This window comes from Sinohyriopsis cumingii, chromosome 7 (assembly GCF_028554795.1).
Source record: "Sinohyriopsis cumingii isolate HCF-2022 chromosome 7, ASM2855479v2, whole genome shotgun sequence".
NCBI classification, from domain to species: Eukaryota; Metazoa; Mollusca; class Bivalvia; order Unionida; family Unionidae; genus Sinohyriopsis; species Sinohyriopsis cumingii.
This window is the reverse complement of record NC_142967.1, coordinates 41,139,404-41,157,817: the sequence shown is the minus strand read 5'-3', so window position 1 is coordinate 41,157,817 and position 18,414 is coordinate 41,139,404. Positions and strand designations below refer to the sequence as shown.

At 33.1% G+C, this 18,414-nt stretch overlaps 2 protein-coding genes across 2 annotated transcripts; both read right to left on the bottom strand.

Moving 5' to 3' along the window:
• Positions 1 to 416: 416 nt before the first annotated feature.
• On the bottom strand, positions 417 to 5,330 carry LOC149795092 (PI-stichotoxin-Hcr2g-like). Its single transcript, XM_089964799.1, has 3 exons — positions 5,250 to 5,330; positions 2,199 to 2,310; positions 417 to 791 (listed from the first exon to the last, which is right to left on the bottom strand). The coding sequence occupies exons 2-3, from the start codon at positions 2,290 to 2,292 to the stop codon at positions 613 to 615; spliced, it is 273 nt and encodes a 90-aa protein (XP_089820925.1). The 5' UTR covers positions 2,293 to 2,310; positions 5,250 to 5,330; the 3' UTR covers positions 417 to 612.
• Positions 5,331 to 13,197: 7,867 nt separating this feature from the next.
• Positions 13,198 to 18,093, bottom strand: LOC149795091 (PI-stichotoxin-Hcr2g-like). Its single transcript, XM_089964798.1, has 3 exons — positions 18,013 to 18,093; positions 14,980 to 15,091; positions 13,198 to 13,572 (listed from the first exon to the last, which is right to left on the bottom strand). Exons 2-3 carry the CDS (start codon positions 15,071 to 15,073, stop codon positions 13,394 to 13,396), a joined length of 273 nt encoding a protein of 90 aa, XP_089820924.1. The 5' UTR covers positions 15,074 to 15,091; positions 18,013 to 18,093; the 3' UTR covers positions 13,198 to 13,393.
• Between the last annotated feature and the right edge of the window lie 321 nt (positions 18,094 to 18,414).

Here is an 18,414-nt window from a genome sequence, read left to right as displayed (position 1 = left end):
GTTTTTTTAATTTGTATAAATGCGAATTTAAGAAAGAAGACTCCGAGTTATAATTGTGATCCTTTTGCTTTAACAACTATCGCTCTGCAGACGAACCATCCATCCTTCGGTATTGATAGTGTCGGATACTTTAAGATCAAAATCAAGTTAACAATTCAAATAGACTAATTTATAAGTCATACAAGCAATGTTTGATGTTAAAGTGGAAATATAAAAATAAAGAAGTGGTAGTTACCAGGACTTTTGTATCAAATACGAATACTTCAATATATCTATATCTACATATATATATATATATATATATATATATATATATATATATATATATATATATATATATATATATATATATATATATATATATATACCCAAGTACAATAACTTTTGCAATAGGAAACAAAAGGACAGTTAGACGGTGCATTTAATGCTACTTTATTTTGCAAAATGTTTTTCACAAGTTTAATTACTATGGTCGTGAACAAGTTAATTGCAAGGTTTTGCCTTTATGGTCCTAGAAAAGGTTGTTGCATGTTTAACTATTATGGTATAAAAAGTCCGTTACAAGTTTAATTATTTTGGTCCTTAAAAAGACCAATACAAGTTTAACTGCTGTCATTCTGAAACGCCTAAGAAGCCACATGCATTATAGCATTGCCAACGAGACTCAAAATTGTTGTCGTTGCCTCCGCAGCCTCCATACACGAACTGCTCACATCTGCCTGTAAGGGAGTTGTAATACCAACGCCAGAAAAGAGCATAACACGGCCCAGTAACTGGTGGCTTGAAACATCCTGTAGGAAAATAGATAGAATTACAACAGCAAGAATTTACAAATATGTTCAGTAATACAGTATCTAGGCAGTTGCTCTGTTAATATAGTCAGCTCGTGATCCTCACGGGTTAATTTTTGGCAGACATATGGTAAATATATAATATGAAATCCTATCAACGACTTAGCAAGGAACCAAATGGATTTGCACACGAAAACACACTAAGCTATCAGAACGTATTACCTTTATGTTTTCAAGGGTATCTGGCATATTAACATCATCTCAATGCAGTTTACAATTGCCAATGTTTGTACGTGTATACAACGCATCTGAATGGTCTGCATCAGATAATACGATGGGAAGTTGACACAAGTATTTCATGCTATCTCTGAGACATTCTAGGGCTCACTGAAAATAGCAAATAACATGAAGTCTTCTCTTGAGATTCAAATGTTTACTAGCAATAACACTCATACCTGAAGGTAGTCGTTTTATATCAATGACTCAGAGATCTCTTTCAAGATAATACTGTCGATGAAAATCACAATAAAGTTTATAAGCACCGACATGTAGATTATTTATTTAGCAAACTATAAAAAAATGATTCATTAGCAATGTTCACCCCAACACCAAAATCCTCTCGGATTAGATTTCAACTTTATACAGGCTGCTAAAATGTTACTTCGGTAATACCCAATCTATATTTTTTGCTTTTATTTTTTATCTTATCCTTCCAAGATTGATCGCCTCCAATTGATTTGGACTTTTAAATCAGGATGTGTTTTGTTTGTGCTTTCTCCAGGTACATGTTTCTTGTTCAAACGTTTAGATCACCTTGGTTGTTGGCCCGTGATGCTGACCAAAGTGTAAACAAGGGTTTTCCCGACGCAGTAGAAGTAAGGAGGTTAGATGGTCGCAACCTTAATTTCTATTTCACCATATTCATTCGTGAACAAGAGGTACTTCTAGTTGACTAATTCTTGTACGATACAGACACATTTGATGAGAACATCAAAAGACAACCCTGCTGTTGCACAAAATTCAGCGATCGGAGAGATTTACTTGAAAAAGTATATAGATACAATTAATTTGCCCTGTTCTCAAGTAGCAACTCAACAATAATTGACCTAACACAAGAATATAGTACATATATTATGAAACGTTTTATTTCAACAAAAAATAGAGCAGCTAAGGATGAAAGTACTATACTGCCTTGAGAGTCATAGAAAGCACGGTTAATAATGTATTTAGTTAACATTGTTAGCTTTGTTCGTTGTCGTCCACCTTAAGACCGAGAGAAGAGTACCACCTTAAGGCCGAGTAAAGAGTATCACCTTAAGGCTGAGTGAAGAGTATCACCTTAAGGCTGAGGGAAGAGTACCACTTCAAGGCCGAGTGAAAACTACAAGGTTAAGATCAGATACTCACTCTTGATGCTTGGTGGGTACCAAGGACGAACAGCTTGTGAAAGCTCCATGCAGAGTATCAGGAAGCACAGAATGGATAAAGCTTTGTACTTCATGGCAGGCTATTTCCTTATCTGTTAATAGAGGCAAATACAAAACTGAAGTGAAAACATGCGCAAGCTTGTTACTCTTAAATATGTCGCAAGTAAAAATAAGAAGCCTACGACTGACTTTCCGTTGTGTATCTAAAGAGGATGTCGGGCAATATACTTGCACAGAAAGATTATATAAGACAATATAGATATAGGTAAAGACTATATCTGGAAAGACAGGTACACAAAAAGAGCATGTAGAGAAATATATGCACAGAAAGCCTATGTCGGGCACTATAGGTATAACACAAAGAATATATAACACAATATAGGTACAAAGAAAGCATATGTCGCGCAGTATGATCTTCAACACTGCAACCTTCCATAATTCAAATGTTCTGGCAATGATTCATTCTTTTTTTTTAAAGAGTTCAATTATCATTACATTTCAGAACTCAGAAGATTCGTGGAACAAAAGAAAAGAAAAATATCAAATCTTTTAAAGTTGCTTACTAATTTATTATAAGAAAAAGATTAATAACGTATTTCAGTTCAATTGTAATAATATTCTTTGCTTTTTGTGTTTATTTTAAGATGTCTTTATATTAAGGACATTTAGGTTTTATCACAACTGTCAACACAGTTTACCATATGAAAGATGCACCTCATATTTTACTCAGAACACATTGCCCATCTTATTCAAATGTGGTTATAGGAAATACGGATCAATATGATGGACCATACTTTTGAATTTCGCAAAGCATGAAATTTGGAAAACAGTAATTGATTCATATAGAATAGCCATTAAGAAAATGATTTTTAATATCCATTTGTCAGTAAGTACACAAAATATTTAGATTATTACAAAATTCATAGCCAAGGGTATCTACCATAATTAAATACCAAATGAATTTAATGAGTGTTGTCTATAATTTAACACCAAATGAATTTAATGAGTATCCATAATAACTAAACACCAAATGAATTTAATGGGTATCCACTATAACTTGAACCAAATGAATTTAAAGGAACCCACTATAACTAAAGACTTAATAAACTTTCCAAGTATAGTTTTTAGTTGCCTTTTAAATGAAATGACAATGATTCATAGCCCAGGCTGCCTCAGCATGTTCTTGGTAAAGGCACTTAAATCCTATTACGTCTACAACAAATGGTCAAATAAAATGATAAAAATGCCGTTGAAAACAAGCCAAGACAACCAATGTATTTGAACTGCAGTTCTGATGTCAGACCGACCAGATGTATGAATGTATCCACATTATTCAATTACGGGTGTACAGATCCACATATACATTTTTCTAATTATTAAAATCACAGTTTTAGTGCCGCATTTTTTCGTTTTGGATTTCTACAGTCACTGCTGAGTTTTCAAATTTAAAAATCACTGAGAGATAGATAAGGGAAAATAAAAAAAGTATCTGCATCTAGATTTTTGTATATTTCTATCGATTTCTTTTTTTATTTCATCTAAATGCAAATTGTCGTTGATAAATACAGACTAATGTAAGATTTCTTTGCGAAATCGGACAGGTAGCTCTGCAGAGTGTTTCATTCTTTCTCTCCATATTTCGAGAAGTTCCTTTTAAAAGTTTCCGATGTTGTACTTATCGCACATTGATAACAGCGACGTTCTGTATATTAGACTTGCAATTTAATATTTGAAATTCAACATTACAGTTTTTAAAAATGTCCTGATCTTAATCACTGCTACTCTATTTATTTGAAATGATCACAACTGTACCTTCTTTGAGTTCTTTAAAATAACCATATTTGTATCCGCTTTGAGTTATAAAAAGTGATGCCATTTATATCCTCTTTTAGTTATTAGGAATGATCAGATTTATATCCTTTTCGAGTTAGCAGAAATGATCACATATGTATCCAGTTCGAGGTATCCAAAATGTACAAAATAAAACCTATCCTTTCAGCAGAAAGATGGTCATCTAAAAATTATCCTGGTTGTAACCTAAGTGTAAACTAGGGTCTGGTTTCACTAAAAGTCTCAAAGGAAAGGTGCACAATTGTTTGTTTTAATTTAAACATTTAACACGTGAAAACCATTTTATTCTTGAAAAGAAATATTTGAGAAATTCATCAATTTTGAGAAAGTTATTAAAATATCCTCAGAGATGAGGCAAGACCCTTTTAAGGAGATTTCAGCTTTATATCTGGTTTTTTCCCCTGGCGTCAGTCAAATATTATGTAAAAATAATGGCAATACAAATAAGAAATATATTAAGAACTGTGCTTGAGGATGAAATTAGTGGAATTACTGGTTGAACAATATTTTACGACAGACAGACAGTCGGAAAGAGAGAAAACGAGACTGCAGACTAACTTCGTGTACTCTCAAATGTATACATTAATCGAAGACTAAATAAAAGATACATTAACCACTCTATATATAGCTGTCATAGACGTTTATATCAAAGTATGTATCTACATAAAAAGCAATAAATGTACATTTTAATACACACCATATCTAACATCTCATACACACATGTAACATGCTGACATATGAATTAAAATTACAATATCATCTGTTATAATAATAATAATAATATTAATAATAATAATAGTAATAATAATGATAATAATCGTATCATGACATTTGTTAAATTTATCCCTTTCCCTTTCCTTATTTATTAATCTATTTTAACTTTCTTCCCTTTCCAATTATTTACTTATTGATCAGTTTCAACCATTCTCCGTTTCCAATTACATACTTATTATGCAGGAAATGGCAATGGCGAAAACAACAGATCTTGTTTCCATTTCAACATATACATATATTCGTTGTGTGTCTTTTGTCTGCACCAGGCCCTAACATGACTTTTACAGCTCCTCAAAAGAGCAAACACAATTAACATAAATCTAGAAAATATTCATGTGTGTGTGTGTGTGTGTGTGTGTGTGTGTGTGTGTGTGTAAATATTTGTATCTATTGATAAATGTCGTACCTGACCACTCCAAGAGTTTTGCTATGAGCAATTTATGCTATCAGTCTGCATGTGTTACTCATTTGCAAATCAGATTTTATATAGTGTTGAAATGATTTACTGCATAGTACAAACAAACTAATACTTCATAATAAATCATGAAATTACATGCACGATATTACACAGATCAAAGTGTTTACCTGAAATTGATGGAGAGAAAACAAGAAAAATTTTGAAAAAACAAAGAGATTTTTGAAGTTGCTATATCAAATTTGAAACATGGCCATATCTTAATTGATTCTTTATTTGCTGCGCGACAGTTATAAATCAACTGTCATGACAACCAAATTGAAGTTAGTACATATAAAACTGACACCAGGTGTGAACGTTTACAGGTCGGAGAGTAACCCATGTTTATATATATATATATATATATATATATATATATATATATATATATATATATATATATATATATATATATATATATATATATATATATATATATGAAAAATATCTCTGTGATTAAAAGACGTTTAAGTATATGGAGCACATTTTTATAGTTATTTCTTTAAATCTGCATTTATTTTCAAAGAGTCATTTACACCAAGCTGTGTAATTCGATTCATTCACGCATAGATTTGTAATTAGATTCATTTACACCTAGCTATGTAATTACATTCATTTACACCTATGTAATTATAGTCATTTACACCTAGCTATGTAATTAGAGTCATTTACACCTAGCTATGTAATTAGATCCATTTACACCTATCTGTATAATTAGAGTCATTTACACCAGGCTATTTAATTAGATTCATTTACACCTAGCTATGTAATTAGATTCATTCACGCAAAATAATGTAATAAGATTCATTTACACCTAGCTAAGAAGTTAGATTCATTCACACCTAGCGATATAATTAGGGTCATTTATACCAAGCTATGTAATTAGATTCATTTAACACCTAACTATGTAATTAGAATCATTTACACCTAGCTATAATTTATATCTAGATATTCAATAGATTCATTTACACCTATCCATGTAATTAGATTCATTTACATATAGCTTGGCAATAAGATTAATTCACATCTAGCTATATAATTAAAGTCACTTGCACCAAGATTCATTCACGCATAGCTAGGTAATTGGATTTACGCCACGACAGGAAATTTTTATTGTTCCTCTGGTCATTGGAATCTATGTTATGTAATTATTAATTGCCAATCGCCGTTAGGCCTTGTGGTCAGTTTAAAATCTTACTAACCAGAATATTTGTCGTGCAATTTTAATAAACTTTACACCACATACTTAGAAGACTTTGTCAGTCACCATGATGTTTTTAAGAATAAAATTACCGATGTAGGAAAAGAGACTCTATTAAGCGGGTCTATCATTTTCTATTGGTTCCTTGGGTGGGGGAGGAGGGCTTGTTTGTTTAATTTTTCCCGACGAGTAAATACCTGTGACATGTCTGGAGAAGTTACTTAAATTTCATTATCTGGAAAGTTTTTTATATTTTATTTATTAGACGTTGAAAGTTGGGCACAACATATTGAGAGAACGGACAGTAAAAATGCAGTATAAGTAAAATTGATAAGCCAAAGACAGCTGTAAATAGCCTTATTTCTGAGCAAGGTGCTGTATTCAATATTGCAATTTCTACATGATGTGTATTCACAGTTCAAAAAGACTAATTCCGAATTGTTTAAGAATGTTAAGAACATCGAGCATATGGGGTATTCAAGTCAGTTGTATAATATGAGATAATCAGAACGCAATTAACAGTACAGATAGAGTGGTGTAACCTTACAAATACTTAAAAATATACTTACATGATATATTAAAAATTAGAAATAATTTATTAAAAGACCATTAAAGAGGAAACAAGCTTTTATATTCTAACATAAGGCTATAACGAAATTACGACAAAAGAAAATAGTGAGCACTATAATGTTTAACTCCACATAACAACAGTTTACTCTAAAACCATGCCTTGGTAAAGTGACACAACTTAAACATTAATGAGATCATTTACATAGGCGCTTCATATTTTAAGCACATATTTTGTAATCGCTTTCCACATGAGAAAAGGAGATAAGAATACGTTTTAAATAATTATGTTGTAGCTCAGTTAAATTGACCATTTTCACCACCCGCCCTCTATCAATTTGCTGATATAGTTTATAGATCAGCTTCTACTGAAGAACGAGGGTAAGACACCATAACGTAGAGAGACATATGAATGATATCATTGTAAGGAATGACACTTGTAAGTCAACATAAGTATCAGTGCTGGAATACTGATTTCATCGTAAGGAATGACACTTGTAAGTCACCATAAGTATCAGTGCTGGAATACTGATTTCATCGTAAGGAATGACACTTGTAAGTCACCATAAGTATCAATGCTGGAATACTGACTTCATCGTAAGGAAGGACACTTGTAATTCACCATAAGTATCAATGCTGGAATACTGACTTCATCGTAAGGAAGGACATTTGTAATTCACCATAAGTATCAATGCTGGAATACTGACTTCGTCGTAAAGAAGGACACTTGTAAGTCACTGTAAGTATCAGTGCTGGAATACTGATTTCATCGTAAGGAATGACACTTGTAAGTCACCATAAGTATCAATGCTGGAATACTGACTTCATCGTAAAGAAGGACACTTGTAAGTCACTGTAAGTATCAATGCTGGAATACTGATTTCATCGTAAAGAAGGACACTTGTAAGTCACCATAAGTATCAGTGCTGGGATACTGAATTCGTCGTAAAGTAAGTCACGTTTAAGTGGCCATAAATAATAGTGCAAGATTACTAATCTTGTTGCATGAAAAGACGCGTGAAAGTGACCATAAATATATAAAATAATGTTTGATTCCATATGTTTTGTATCATTAAGAAATATACTTTATTATGCTTCTATTGATTTTCTAATGCATTTCATTATGTTGTAAGATAAAAGGTGTGATTTTAATTAATAAAATTTAGATTAAGCTGTAAAACGTTTAATCTTGTGATGTCAGTGCACTCATCTGCTAAATCTCGCGTGTGACAATGTGATCTAGTTAGGAATGGATATGTGCTTGGTGTAAGACTAGGTGAATGTCTACACCTCCGTATGAATTACAAGGAAGTTGACATAACTATCTACAGACTAGATTTGCTTGACAAATTGATAACACTTTTTTCGTATTGCAGTTAGGTTTGGGGTTTTGCCTTGCTAACGATGATGTACGACTTCATATGTATTTTCAAGGAAATAAAAAAGATTTTGGGAGCAAACAAACAAGACAAATTGTTTTTCTACGTGGTGAATTGAATAATACAGATAGACTAATACTTCATAACAACACTCAAGAAATTACCTATACAAGGTCATACGTTGTAGGACAGAGTCGACCCGAAACTGGTATAATTAATTCAGTAATGATAGAGTGGAGGGAATGTAGATGGATACGATACGTATCTATCATTTTTATGAGGTTGGTTTTATTTATTTTTCGTATTTGGGTTTTGTTTTTGCTGACTTGCAGTGCAATATAAACCTTCTGTCACGACATTTATCAGCATTCGTTCCATTTACCCTCATAAGAAATAATATATGAAACTAAAAAAAAAAAACGTAGCCTCGATGTAGCATCGAGTAAAATAGACCTGGGGTGGGCAAACAAAGGCCTGGTATAGACCCATATGTGTGTATATATCTATCTTTCTATCTATCTATCTATCTATCTATCTATCTAGTGTAACAAATAGTAAGGAAATTCCTGGTATGATTCACCACATTACTATAGTTTCTCAAAATTGTTAAAATACATGCGTGTTCTTGGCTCATCCTAATTGTATCCTGAAAAAATTAAAATACACCTGTTTACGTTTGCGAGTACCCACGTCCATTCACTCATTTCCTTTCCCTACAACAAACAATGGATGCTACGTGGCGTTGTTAGCCAACTTAAAAAAGTATCACGAATCGCACAAGTTTGACCGCTCGAAAAATATAAGTATCATCAAAATTTTCAAAAATTCTGATATTTTTAATTAACAAATGTAAAAAGTCCTAAATTAAAAATAGGGACAGAAAACCAATTTAATTTAATTTAAAGTCGTGAGCTTCTCTATTTATTGGTATAGCGTTGGTGCAGTGGTACGTACGAACTTAGCATGACTTTTTTTGCTTTTTGTAAAATTATATGACGTAAAATAACGAGCGTCTCTGAATCCCATCCCAAATTTTCGAAACTCTCTGTCAAACAGTCAATTTCTACATCTTAGAATTTGATTAACATACTAGGGAAAAAGATCAAGTGAACCAAATGCTTTCGTTTAACGATAGCAAAACTAAAATCCGTATGTTAAAATTGATACATTTCAGAAATTATTGACGGTTCGCCTGCAAGGCAAGAATGTATCATTCGTTCTGTTCCCAATCTTGTACACACAATAGACTTTTTCAGGATATGCAATCACAGTATCCTCTGTCTTGTCTCCTGCGCTCGAAACGCATCGAAAACGAAGCTGAGATTGTAACGTCGTTGCCCAAAAGGTGTAGAGTGCAAAAACCACGGTGAAACATTGCATGTTGACTCATATATTTGAGTATTAAAAAAAACTTTGGATGATGACCCATTAGTCCATTGGGTCCAATTTTTATTTTATTTTATTTTTTCATCTTTTATTTTACGTCTTTGTCGACAAACTTGTACTATATATAACTCCCCCACCCCGTTAACACACACCCATCCTTTGTATCATGTAGGATAGGACGAAAGTTATACTGAGAGCATACTTTACGCGGGCTGCATGCGGCTAGCCAATCCGTATCCTCTTGCCAGCAAAATGATTGGCGTCACAAGGTGATATGAGAGGTAACAAAGGTGGTGTGGCCCTTGGGCCATCGAAAGTGCCCCTTACTAAGGAAACAATCTTATGTAATTATCAACCTTGAAAGGCCAATATATGTAATTTAATTTAGTATAATCCGACTGTTTTGAACATTTTTTTGTATGATGCATGTTAGACTCGATCGAGTTCTTGGCCTCGGGGATGGGATCAAGAGCATAAAATCTAGCTTTTAGAATGTTTTTATCTTCATCGACCTCTTTAGTATTTTTATTTTTCATTCTATTGTGAAGGGATTTTCCCACTTCAAACTATGACCTTTAAATATATAAAACCTTAGCTAAGCCGGCCGACCGACCATAATATGATACTGATAGTGCACTATTCTAAGTGCGAATACTATTCACCACAAGCATCGCTTTAGATCATCGAGACGATGTGATGTATCGCGTTACCTCTGATTATCGACGGCTGTGAAACTCCTCTATTTACTTTTGTGTCAGTCATGTTAAAAACAAATTGTGCAAGAGGAAATGATGTAGAAGAAAGTCTCTATCGACAGTAAGCGATATGAAATTGTTTGAACTTTGTACAGAACAATCAAATTTCAGCGCATGTTAAAAACCGGAACGGAAATTGTTTAAACTTCTAGTAGAGCAGTCTTCATTCCAGCGAAGACAAATTTCAGAATTGGTTTGAACCAAAAAGTAGTTTGAACCTCGTCCTGAGTAGTTTTTTGTTTCCATGCCAGATTGTAATAGACATAATTGAATCCGGTGTAGCCAGTGCCCACGCATAGTTTAAACCTGGTTAAATACAATGGAAAATAATTTCACACGCTCATGTCGTGGTTTATGGTAATAAGCCAGAATATTTTCACACAAAATTAGATATTTAATTATAATATATATATATATATATATATAGAGAGAGAGAGAGAGAGAGAGAGAGAGTTGCTACGCTCCGAAATTTCAGCGTATCAACAATTTTGTAGTAATTCACATGTAACATATCCATCTGTCTATGATCCACTGACATTTCCAATTTATCAGATAGTTCTTACGCGTTACATTTAGTTTGTGAAGCTTTAATATGTTTGATATATCAACATGTTAAGATATTACTTTTTTGTGAACCTGATTGGTCCAAATAAGCCCGCGCAATTTTTGCGCAATATCCCGATTGGCTGCTATAGGGGACATTTTCCTTGCCGAACCTTCTGGAACTTTCGTTTTACTAATACTATCAACATTTATCAGCCTTCTTTTGAATCGATTGCACAAGTGGCATTTTGAAGAAACAAAGGCTACATCTGTCGGAATATGGCCATTTTAGCTCAAGGGAGCTCGTTACAAATGAAATTAAAGGTATCGTTCACTGAAAAGAGTACGGGAATGGGTGCAAACCAATAACAGGCACTCCGCATATTTGACAAGCGTAGTTTGAACGTTAATCTATAGGAGTAAATAAACTCACTTTTGTTTCGTGAAGAATGTCGACAAATGACAGTCTCTCCACTGACAGAAAGTTATCTAGCCACATCATTCTTCCAAATCGACGTAAATATCCTGGTAACAAATCTGTAATTATTATTCTCAACATTTTCGCTCTAGATATAATACAATTTCTGCATGCATTACTCATCCCATCCCCTTTATATGGATATCAAACAACTGGAATGCAACGTTTTCTACCATATACAATACTGCATCAATAGTAGTGGAAATATCACATTCAATGTGGAAACATTGTAGACATTCTCGTCCGACTGGATGGAAATGGCGCGTCTAACCTGATCTGATTGAACCATGTGATATAACACAGTAACTTCCATGAGAAATCCAGTGTTTGGAAAATTACGTCTATGTTAAATTTCTGGCGATTTGAAAGGTCAGTTGCACTTTGAATTATAATTTGTAAAAATATATATTTTTAAATTTTACTAGTTATATACTATGCGTTCTATATTCAGATAGCTCCAGGGACTATTCTTTTCACGCGCAACAGTTGAAAGTTGCAGCGTCGACAAGAATAAACAAAATTATTTCTTCTTCTCTTTTAACTATTTCCATGACGATAAAACCTTTGTGACAGATAATCTTAAATGGGTTATGGTTTAACATTCAATTTATGAAATTCGTTGAATAATGCCCAGCTTTTGCGAGCCAATGCTGGCAAAATTTTAAAATTATTAGCTTATTTCACATATTCAATATTAAATCGTTACTCATTTGAGATCCTCTTTATATTTCCGTAGTGGCCCAGTGGTTAGAGCCCCGACCGAGTCATACCAAAGACTTACAGAAATGGTACTAACAGCAGCCTCGTTTGGCGCTCAGCCTTAAGTGGCTGGTGTTAGGACTTGTCGGCCTAGTGTCAGGATATGACTAGGTGGAAAATGATGCTACATGTCTGCGGCATGATGCCACAGTGCTAGACATGACTAAACACTGACTGATACATTATTAAAGCTACATTCAAACTCCAAATAACACACTCAGACACACACACACACACACACACACGTTTATTTATAACGTCATCAACTCATGGCCACATCATATTCCCATTAGATAATCAACGCATGCATTATGAGGAAACCAAGGAAGAAAACACCAAATTGTATCAGAAATCTCCCCTCCCCTCTTTTTTATGCGAATCCAAGAAAGAAGACGTCAAGTTGTAACAGAAATCTTTCCTCCCCGTTTTTTTAATTTGTATAAATGCGAATTTAAGAAAGAAGACTCCGAGTTATAATTGTGATCCTTTTGCTTTAACAACTATCGCTCTGCAGACGAACCATCCATCCTTCGGTATTGATAGTGTCGGATACTTTAAGATCAAAATCAAGTTAACAATTCAAATAGACTAATTTATAAGTCATACAAGCAATGTTTGATGTTAAAGTGGAAATATAAAAATAAAGAAGTGGTAGTTACCAGGACTTTTGTATCAAATACGAATACTTCAATATATCTATATCTACATACATATATATATATATATATATATATATATATATATATATATATATATATATATATATATATATATATATATATACCCAAGTACAATAACTTTTGCAATAGGAAACAAAAGGACAGTTAGACGGTGCATTTAATGCTACTTTATTTTGCAAAATGTTTTTCACAAGTTTAATTACTATGGTCGTGAACAAGTTAATTGCAAGGTTTTGCCTTTATGGTCCTAGAAAAGGTTGTTGCATGTTTAACTATTATGGTATAAAAAGTCCGTTACAAGTTTAATTATTTTGGTCCTTAAAAAGACCAATACAAGTTTAACTGCTGTCATTCTGAAACGCCTAAGAAGCCACATGCATTATAGCATTGCCAACGAGACTCAAAATTGTTGTCGTTGCCTCCGCAGCCTCCATACACGAACTGCTCACATCTGCCTGTAAGGGAGTTGTAATACCAACGCCAGAAAAGAGCATAACACGGCCCAGTAACTGGTGGCTTGAAACATCCTGTAGGAAAATAGATAGAATTACAACAGCAAGAATTTACAAATATGTTCAGTAATACAGTATCTAGGCAGTTGCTCTGTTAATATAGTCAGCTCGTGATCCTCACGGGTTAATTTTTGGCAGACATATGGTAAATATATAATATGAAATCCTATCAACGACTTAGCAAGGAACCAAATGGATTTGCACACGAAAACACACTAAGCTATCAGAACGTATTACCTTTATGTTTTCAAGGGTATCTGGCATATTAACATCATCTCAATGCAGTTTACAATTGCCAATGTTTGTACGTGTATACAACGCATCTGAATGGTCTGCATCAGATAATACGATGGGAAGTTGACACAAGTATTTCATGCTATCTCTGAGACATTCTAGGGCTCACTGAAAATAGCAAATAACATGAAGTCTTCTCTTGAGATTCAAATGTTTACTAGCAATAACACTCATACCTGAAGGTAGTCGTTTTATATCAATGACTCAGAGATCTCTTTCAAGATAATACTGTCGATGAAAATCACAATAAAGTTTATAAGCACCGACATGTAGATTATTTATTTAGCAAACTATAAAAAAATGATTCATTAGCAATGTTCACCCCAACACCAAAATCCTCTCGGATTAGATTTCAACTTTATACAGGCTGCTAAAATGTTACTTCGGTAATACCCAATCTATATTTTTTGCTTTTATTTTTTATCTTATCCTTCCAAGATTGATCGCCTCCAATTGATTTGGACTTTTAAATCAGGATGTGTTTTGTTTGTGCTTTCTCCAGGTACATGTTTCTTGTTCAAACGTTTAGATCACCTTGGTTGTTGGCCCGTGATGCTGACCAAAGTGTAAACAAGGGTTTTCCCGACGCAGTAGAAGTAAGGAGGTTAGATGGTCGCAACCTTAATTTCTATTTCACCATATTCATTCGTGAACAAGAGGTACTTCTAGTTGACTAATTCTTGTACGATACAGACACATTTGATGAGAACATCAAAAGACAACCCTGCTGTTGCACAAAATTCAGCGATCGGAGAGATTTACTTGAAAAAGTATATAGATACAATTAATTTGCCCTGTTCTCAAGTAGCAACTCAACAATAATTGACCTAACACAAGAATATAGTACATATATTATGAAACGTTTTATTTCAACAAAAAATAGAGCAGCTAAGGATGAAAGTACTATACTGCCTTGAGAGTCATAGAAAGCACGGTTAATAATGTATTTAGTTAACATTGTTAGCTTTGTTCGTTGTCGTCCACCTTAAGACCGAGAGAAGAGTACCACCTTAAGGCCGAGTAAAGAGTATCACCTTAAGGCTGAGTGAAGAGTATCACCTTAAGGCTGAGGGAAGAGTACCACTTCAAGGCCGAGTGAAAACTACAAGGTTAAGATCAGATACTCACTCTTGATGCTTGGTGGGTACCAAGGACGAACAGCTTGTGAAAGCTCCATGCAGAGTATCAGGAAGCACAGAATGGATAAAGCTTTGTACTTCATGGCAGGCTATTTCCTTATCTGTTAATAGAGGCAAATACAAAACTGAAGTGAAAACATGCGCAAGCTTGTTACTCTTAAATATGTCGCAAGTAAAAATAAGAAGCCTACGAATGACTTTCCGTTGTGTATCTAAAGAGGATGTCGGGCAATATACTTGCACAGAAAGATTATATAAGACAATATAGATATAGGTAAAGACTATATCTGGAAAGACAGGTACACAAAAAGAGCATGTAGAGAAATATATGCACAGAAAGCCTATGTCGGGCACTATAGGTATAACACAAAGAATATATAACACAATATAGGTACAAAGAAAGCATATGTCGCGCAGTATGATCTTCAACACTGCAACCTTCCATAATTCAAATGTTCTGGCAATGATTCATTCTTTTTTTTTAAAGAGTTCAATTATCATTACATTTCAGAACTCAGAAGATTCGTGGAACAAAAGAAAAGAAAAATATCAAATCTTTTAAAGTTGCTTACTAATTTATTATAAGAAAAAGATTAATAACGTATTTCAGTTCAATTGTAATAATATTCTTTGCTTTTTGTGTTTATTTTAAGATGTCTTTATATTAAGGACATTTAGGTTTTATCACAACTGTCAACACAGTTTACCATATGAAAGATGCACCTCATATTTTACTCAGAACACATTGCCCATCTTATTCAAATGTGGTTATAGGAAATACGGATCAATATGATGGACCATACTTTTGAATTTCGCAAAGCATGAAATTTGGAAAACAGTAATTGATTCATATAGAATAGCCATTAAGAAAATGATTTTTAATATCCATTTGTCAGTAAGTACACAAAATATTTAGATTATTACAAAATTCATAGCCAAGGGTATCTACCATAATTAAATACCAAATGAATTTAATGAGTGTTGTCTATAATTTAACACCAAATGAATTTAATGAGTATCCATAATAACTAAACACCAAATGAATTTAATCGGTATCCACTATAACTTGAACCAAATGAATTTAAAGGAACCCACTATAACTAAAGACTTAATAAACTTTCCAAGTATAGTTTTTAGTTGCCTTTTAAATGAAATGACAATAATTCATAGCCCAGGCTGCCTCAGCATGTTCTTGGTAAAGGCACTTAAATCCTATTACGTCTACAACAAATGGTCAAATAAAATGATAAAAATGCCGTTGAAAACAAGCCAAGACAACCAATGTATTTGAACTGCAGTTCTGATGTCAGACCGACCAGATGTATGAATGTATCCACATTATTCAATTACGGGTGTACAGATCCACATATACATTTTTCTAATTATTAAAATCACAGTTTTAGTGCCGCATTTTTTCGTTTTGGATTTCTACAGTCACTGCTGAGTTTTCAAATTTAAAAATCACTGAGAGATAGATAAGGGAAAATAAAAAAAGTATCTGCATCTAGATTTTTGTATATTTCTATCGATTTCTTTTTTTATTTCATCTAAATGCAAATTGTCGTTGATAAATACAGACTAATGTAAGATTTCTTTGCGAAATCGGACAGGTAGCTCTGCAGAGTGTTTCATTCTTTCTCTCCATATTTCGAGAAGTTCCTTTTAAAAGTTTCCGATGTTGTACTTATCGCACATTGATAACAGCGACGTTCTGTATATTAGACTTGCAATTTAATATTTGAAATTCAACATTACAGTTTTTAAAAATGTCCTGATCTTAATCACTGCTACTCTATTTATTTGAAATGATCACAACTGTACCTTCTTTGAGTTCTTTAAAATAACCATATTTGTATCCGCTTTGAGTTATAAAAAGTGATGCCATTTATATCCTCTTTTAGTTATTAGGAATGATCAGATTTATATCCTTTTCGAGTTAGCAGAAATGATCACATATGTATCCAGTTCGAGGTATCCAAAATGTACAAAATAAAACCTATCCTTTCAGCAGAAAGATGGTCATCTAAAAATTATCCTGGTTGTAACCTAAGTGTAAACTAGGGTCTGGTTTCACTAAAAGTCTCAAAGGAAAGGTGCACAATTGTTTGTTTTAATTTAAACATTTAACACGTGAAAACCATTTTATTCTTGAAAAGAAATATTTGAGAAATTCATCAATTTTGAGAAAGTTATTAAAATATCCTCAGAGATGAGGCAAGACCCTTTTAAGGAGATTTCAGCTTTATATCTGGTTTTTTCCCCTGGCGTCAGTCAAATATTATGTAAAAATAATGGCAATACAAATAAGAAATATATTAAGAACTGTGCTTGAGGATGAAATTAGTGGAATTACTGGTTGAACAATATTTTACGACAGACAGACAGTCGGAAAGAGAGAAAACGAGACTGCAGACTAACTTCGTGTACTCTCAAATGTATACATTAATCGAAGACTAAATAAAAGATACATTAACCACTCTATATATAGCTGTCATAGACGTTTATATCAAAGTATGTATCTACATAAAAAGCAATAAATGTACATTTTAATACACACCATATCTAACATCTCATACACACATGTAACATGCTGACATATGAATTAAAATTACAATATCATCTGTTATAATAATAATAATAATATTAATAATAATAATAGTAATAATAATGATAATAATCGTATCATGACATTTGTTAAATTTATCCCTTTCCCTTTCCTTATTTATTAATCTATTTTAACTTTCTTCCCTTTCCAATTATTTACTTATTGATCAGTTTCAACCATTCTCCGTTTCCAATTACATACTTATTATGCAGGAAATGGCAATGGCGAAAACAACAGATCTTGTTTCCATTTCAACATATACATATATTCGTTGTGTGTCTTTTGTCTGCACCAGGCCCTAACATGACTTTTACAGCTCCTCAAAAGAGCAAACACAATTAACATAAATCTAGAAAATATTCATGTGTGTGTGTGTGTGTGTGTGTAAATATTTGTATCTATTGATAAATGTCGTACCTGACCACTCCAAGAGTTTTGCTATGAGCAATTTATGCTATCAGTCTGCATGTGTTACTCATTTGCAAATCAGATTTTATATAGTGTTGAAATGATTTACTGCATAGTACAAACAAACTAATACTTCATAATAAATCATGAAATTACATGCACGATATTACACAGATCAAAGTGTTTACCTGAAATTGATGGAGAGAAAACAAGAAAAATTTTGAAAAAACAAAGAGATTTTTGAAGTTGCTATATCAAATTTGAAACATGGCCATATCTTAATTGATTCTTTATTTGCTGCGCGACAGTTATAAATCAACTGTCATGACAACCAAATTGAAGTTAGTACATATAAAACTGACACCAGGTGTGAACGTTTACAGGTCGGAGAGTAACCCATGTTTATATATA

Bases quoted from the DNA above. Each gene is read 5' to 3' on its own strand.
- LOC149795092 (XM_089964799.1), bottom strand. From the start codon at position 2,292: ATGAAGTACAAAGCTTTATCCATTCTGTGCTTCCTGATACTCTGCATG. The intron at 792-2,198 runs GTGAGTATCTGA...ATTTTCCTACAG, and splicing joins GTACCCACCAAGCATCAAGA to GATGTTTCAAGCCACCAGTT.
- LOC149795091 (XM_089964798.1), bottom strand. From the start codon at position 15,073: ATGAAGTACAAAGCTTTATCCATTCTGTGCTTCCTGATACTCTGCATG. The intron at 13,573-14,979 runs GTGAGTATCTGA...ATTTTCCTACAG, and splicing joins GTACCCACCAAGCATCAAGA to GATGTTTCAAGCCACCAGTT.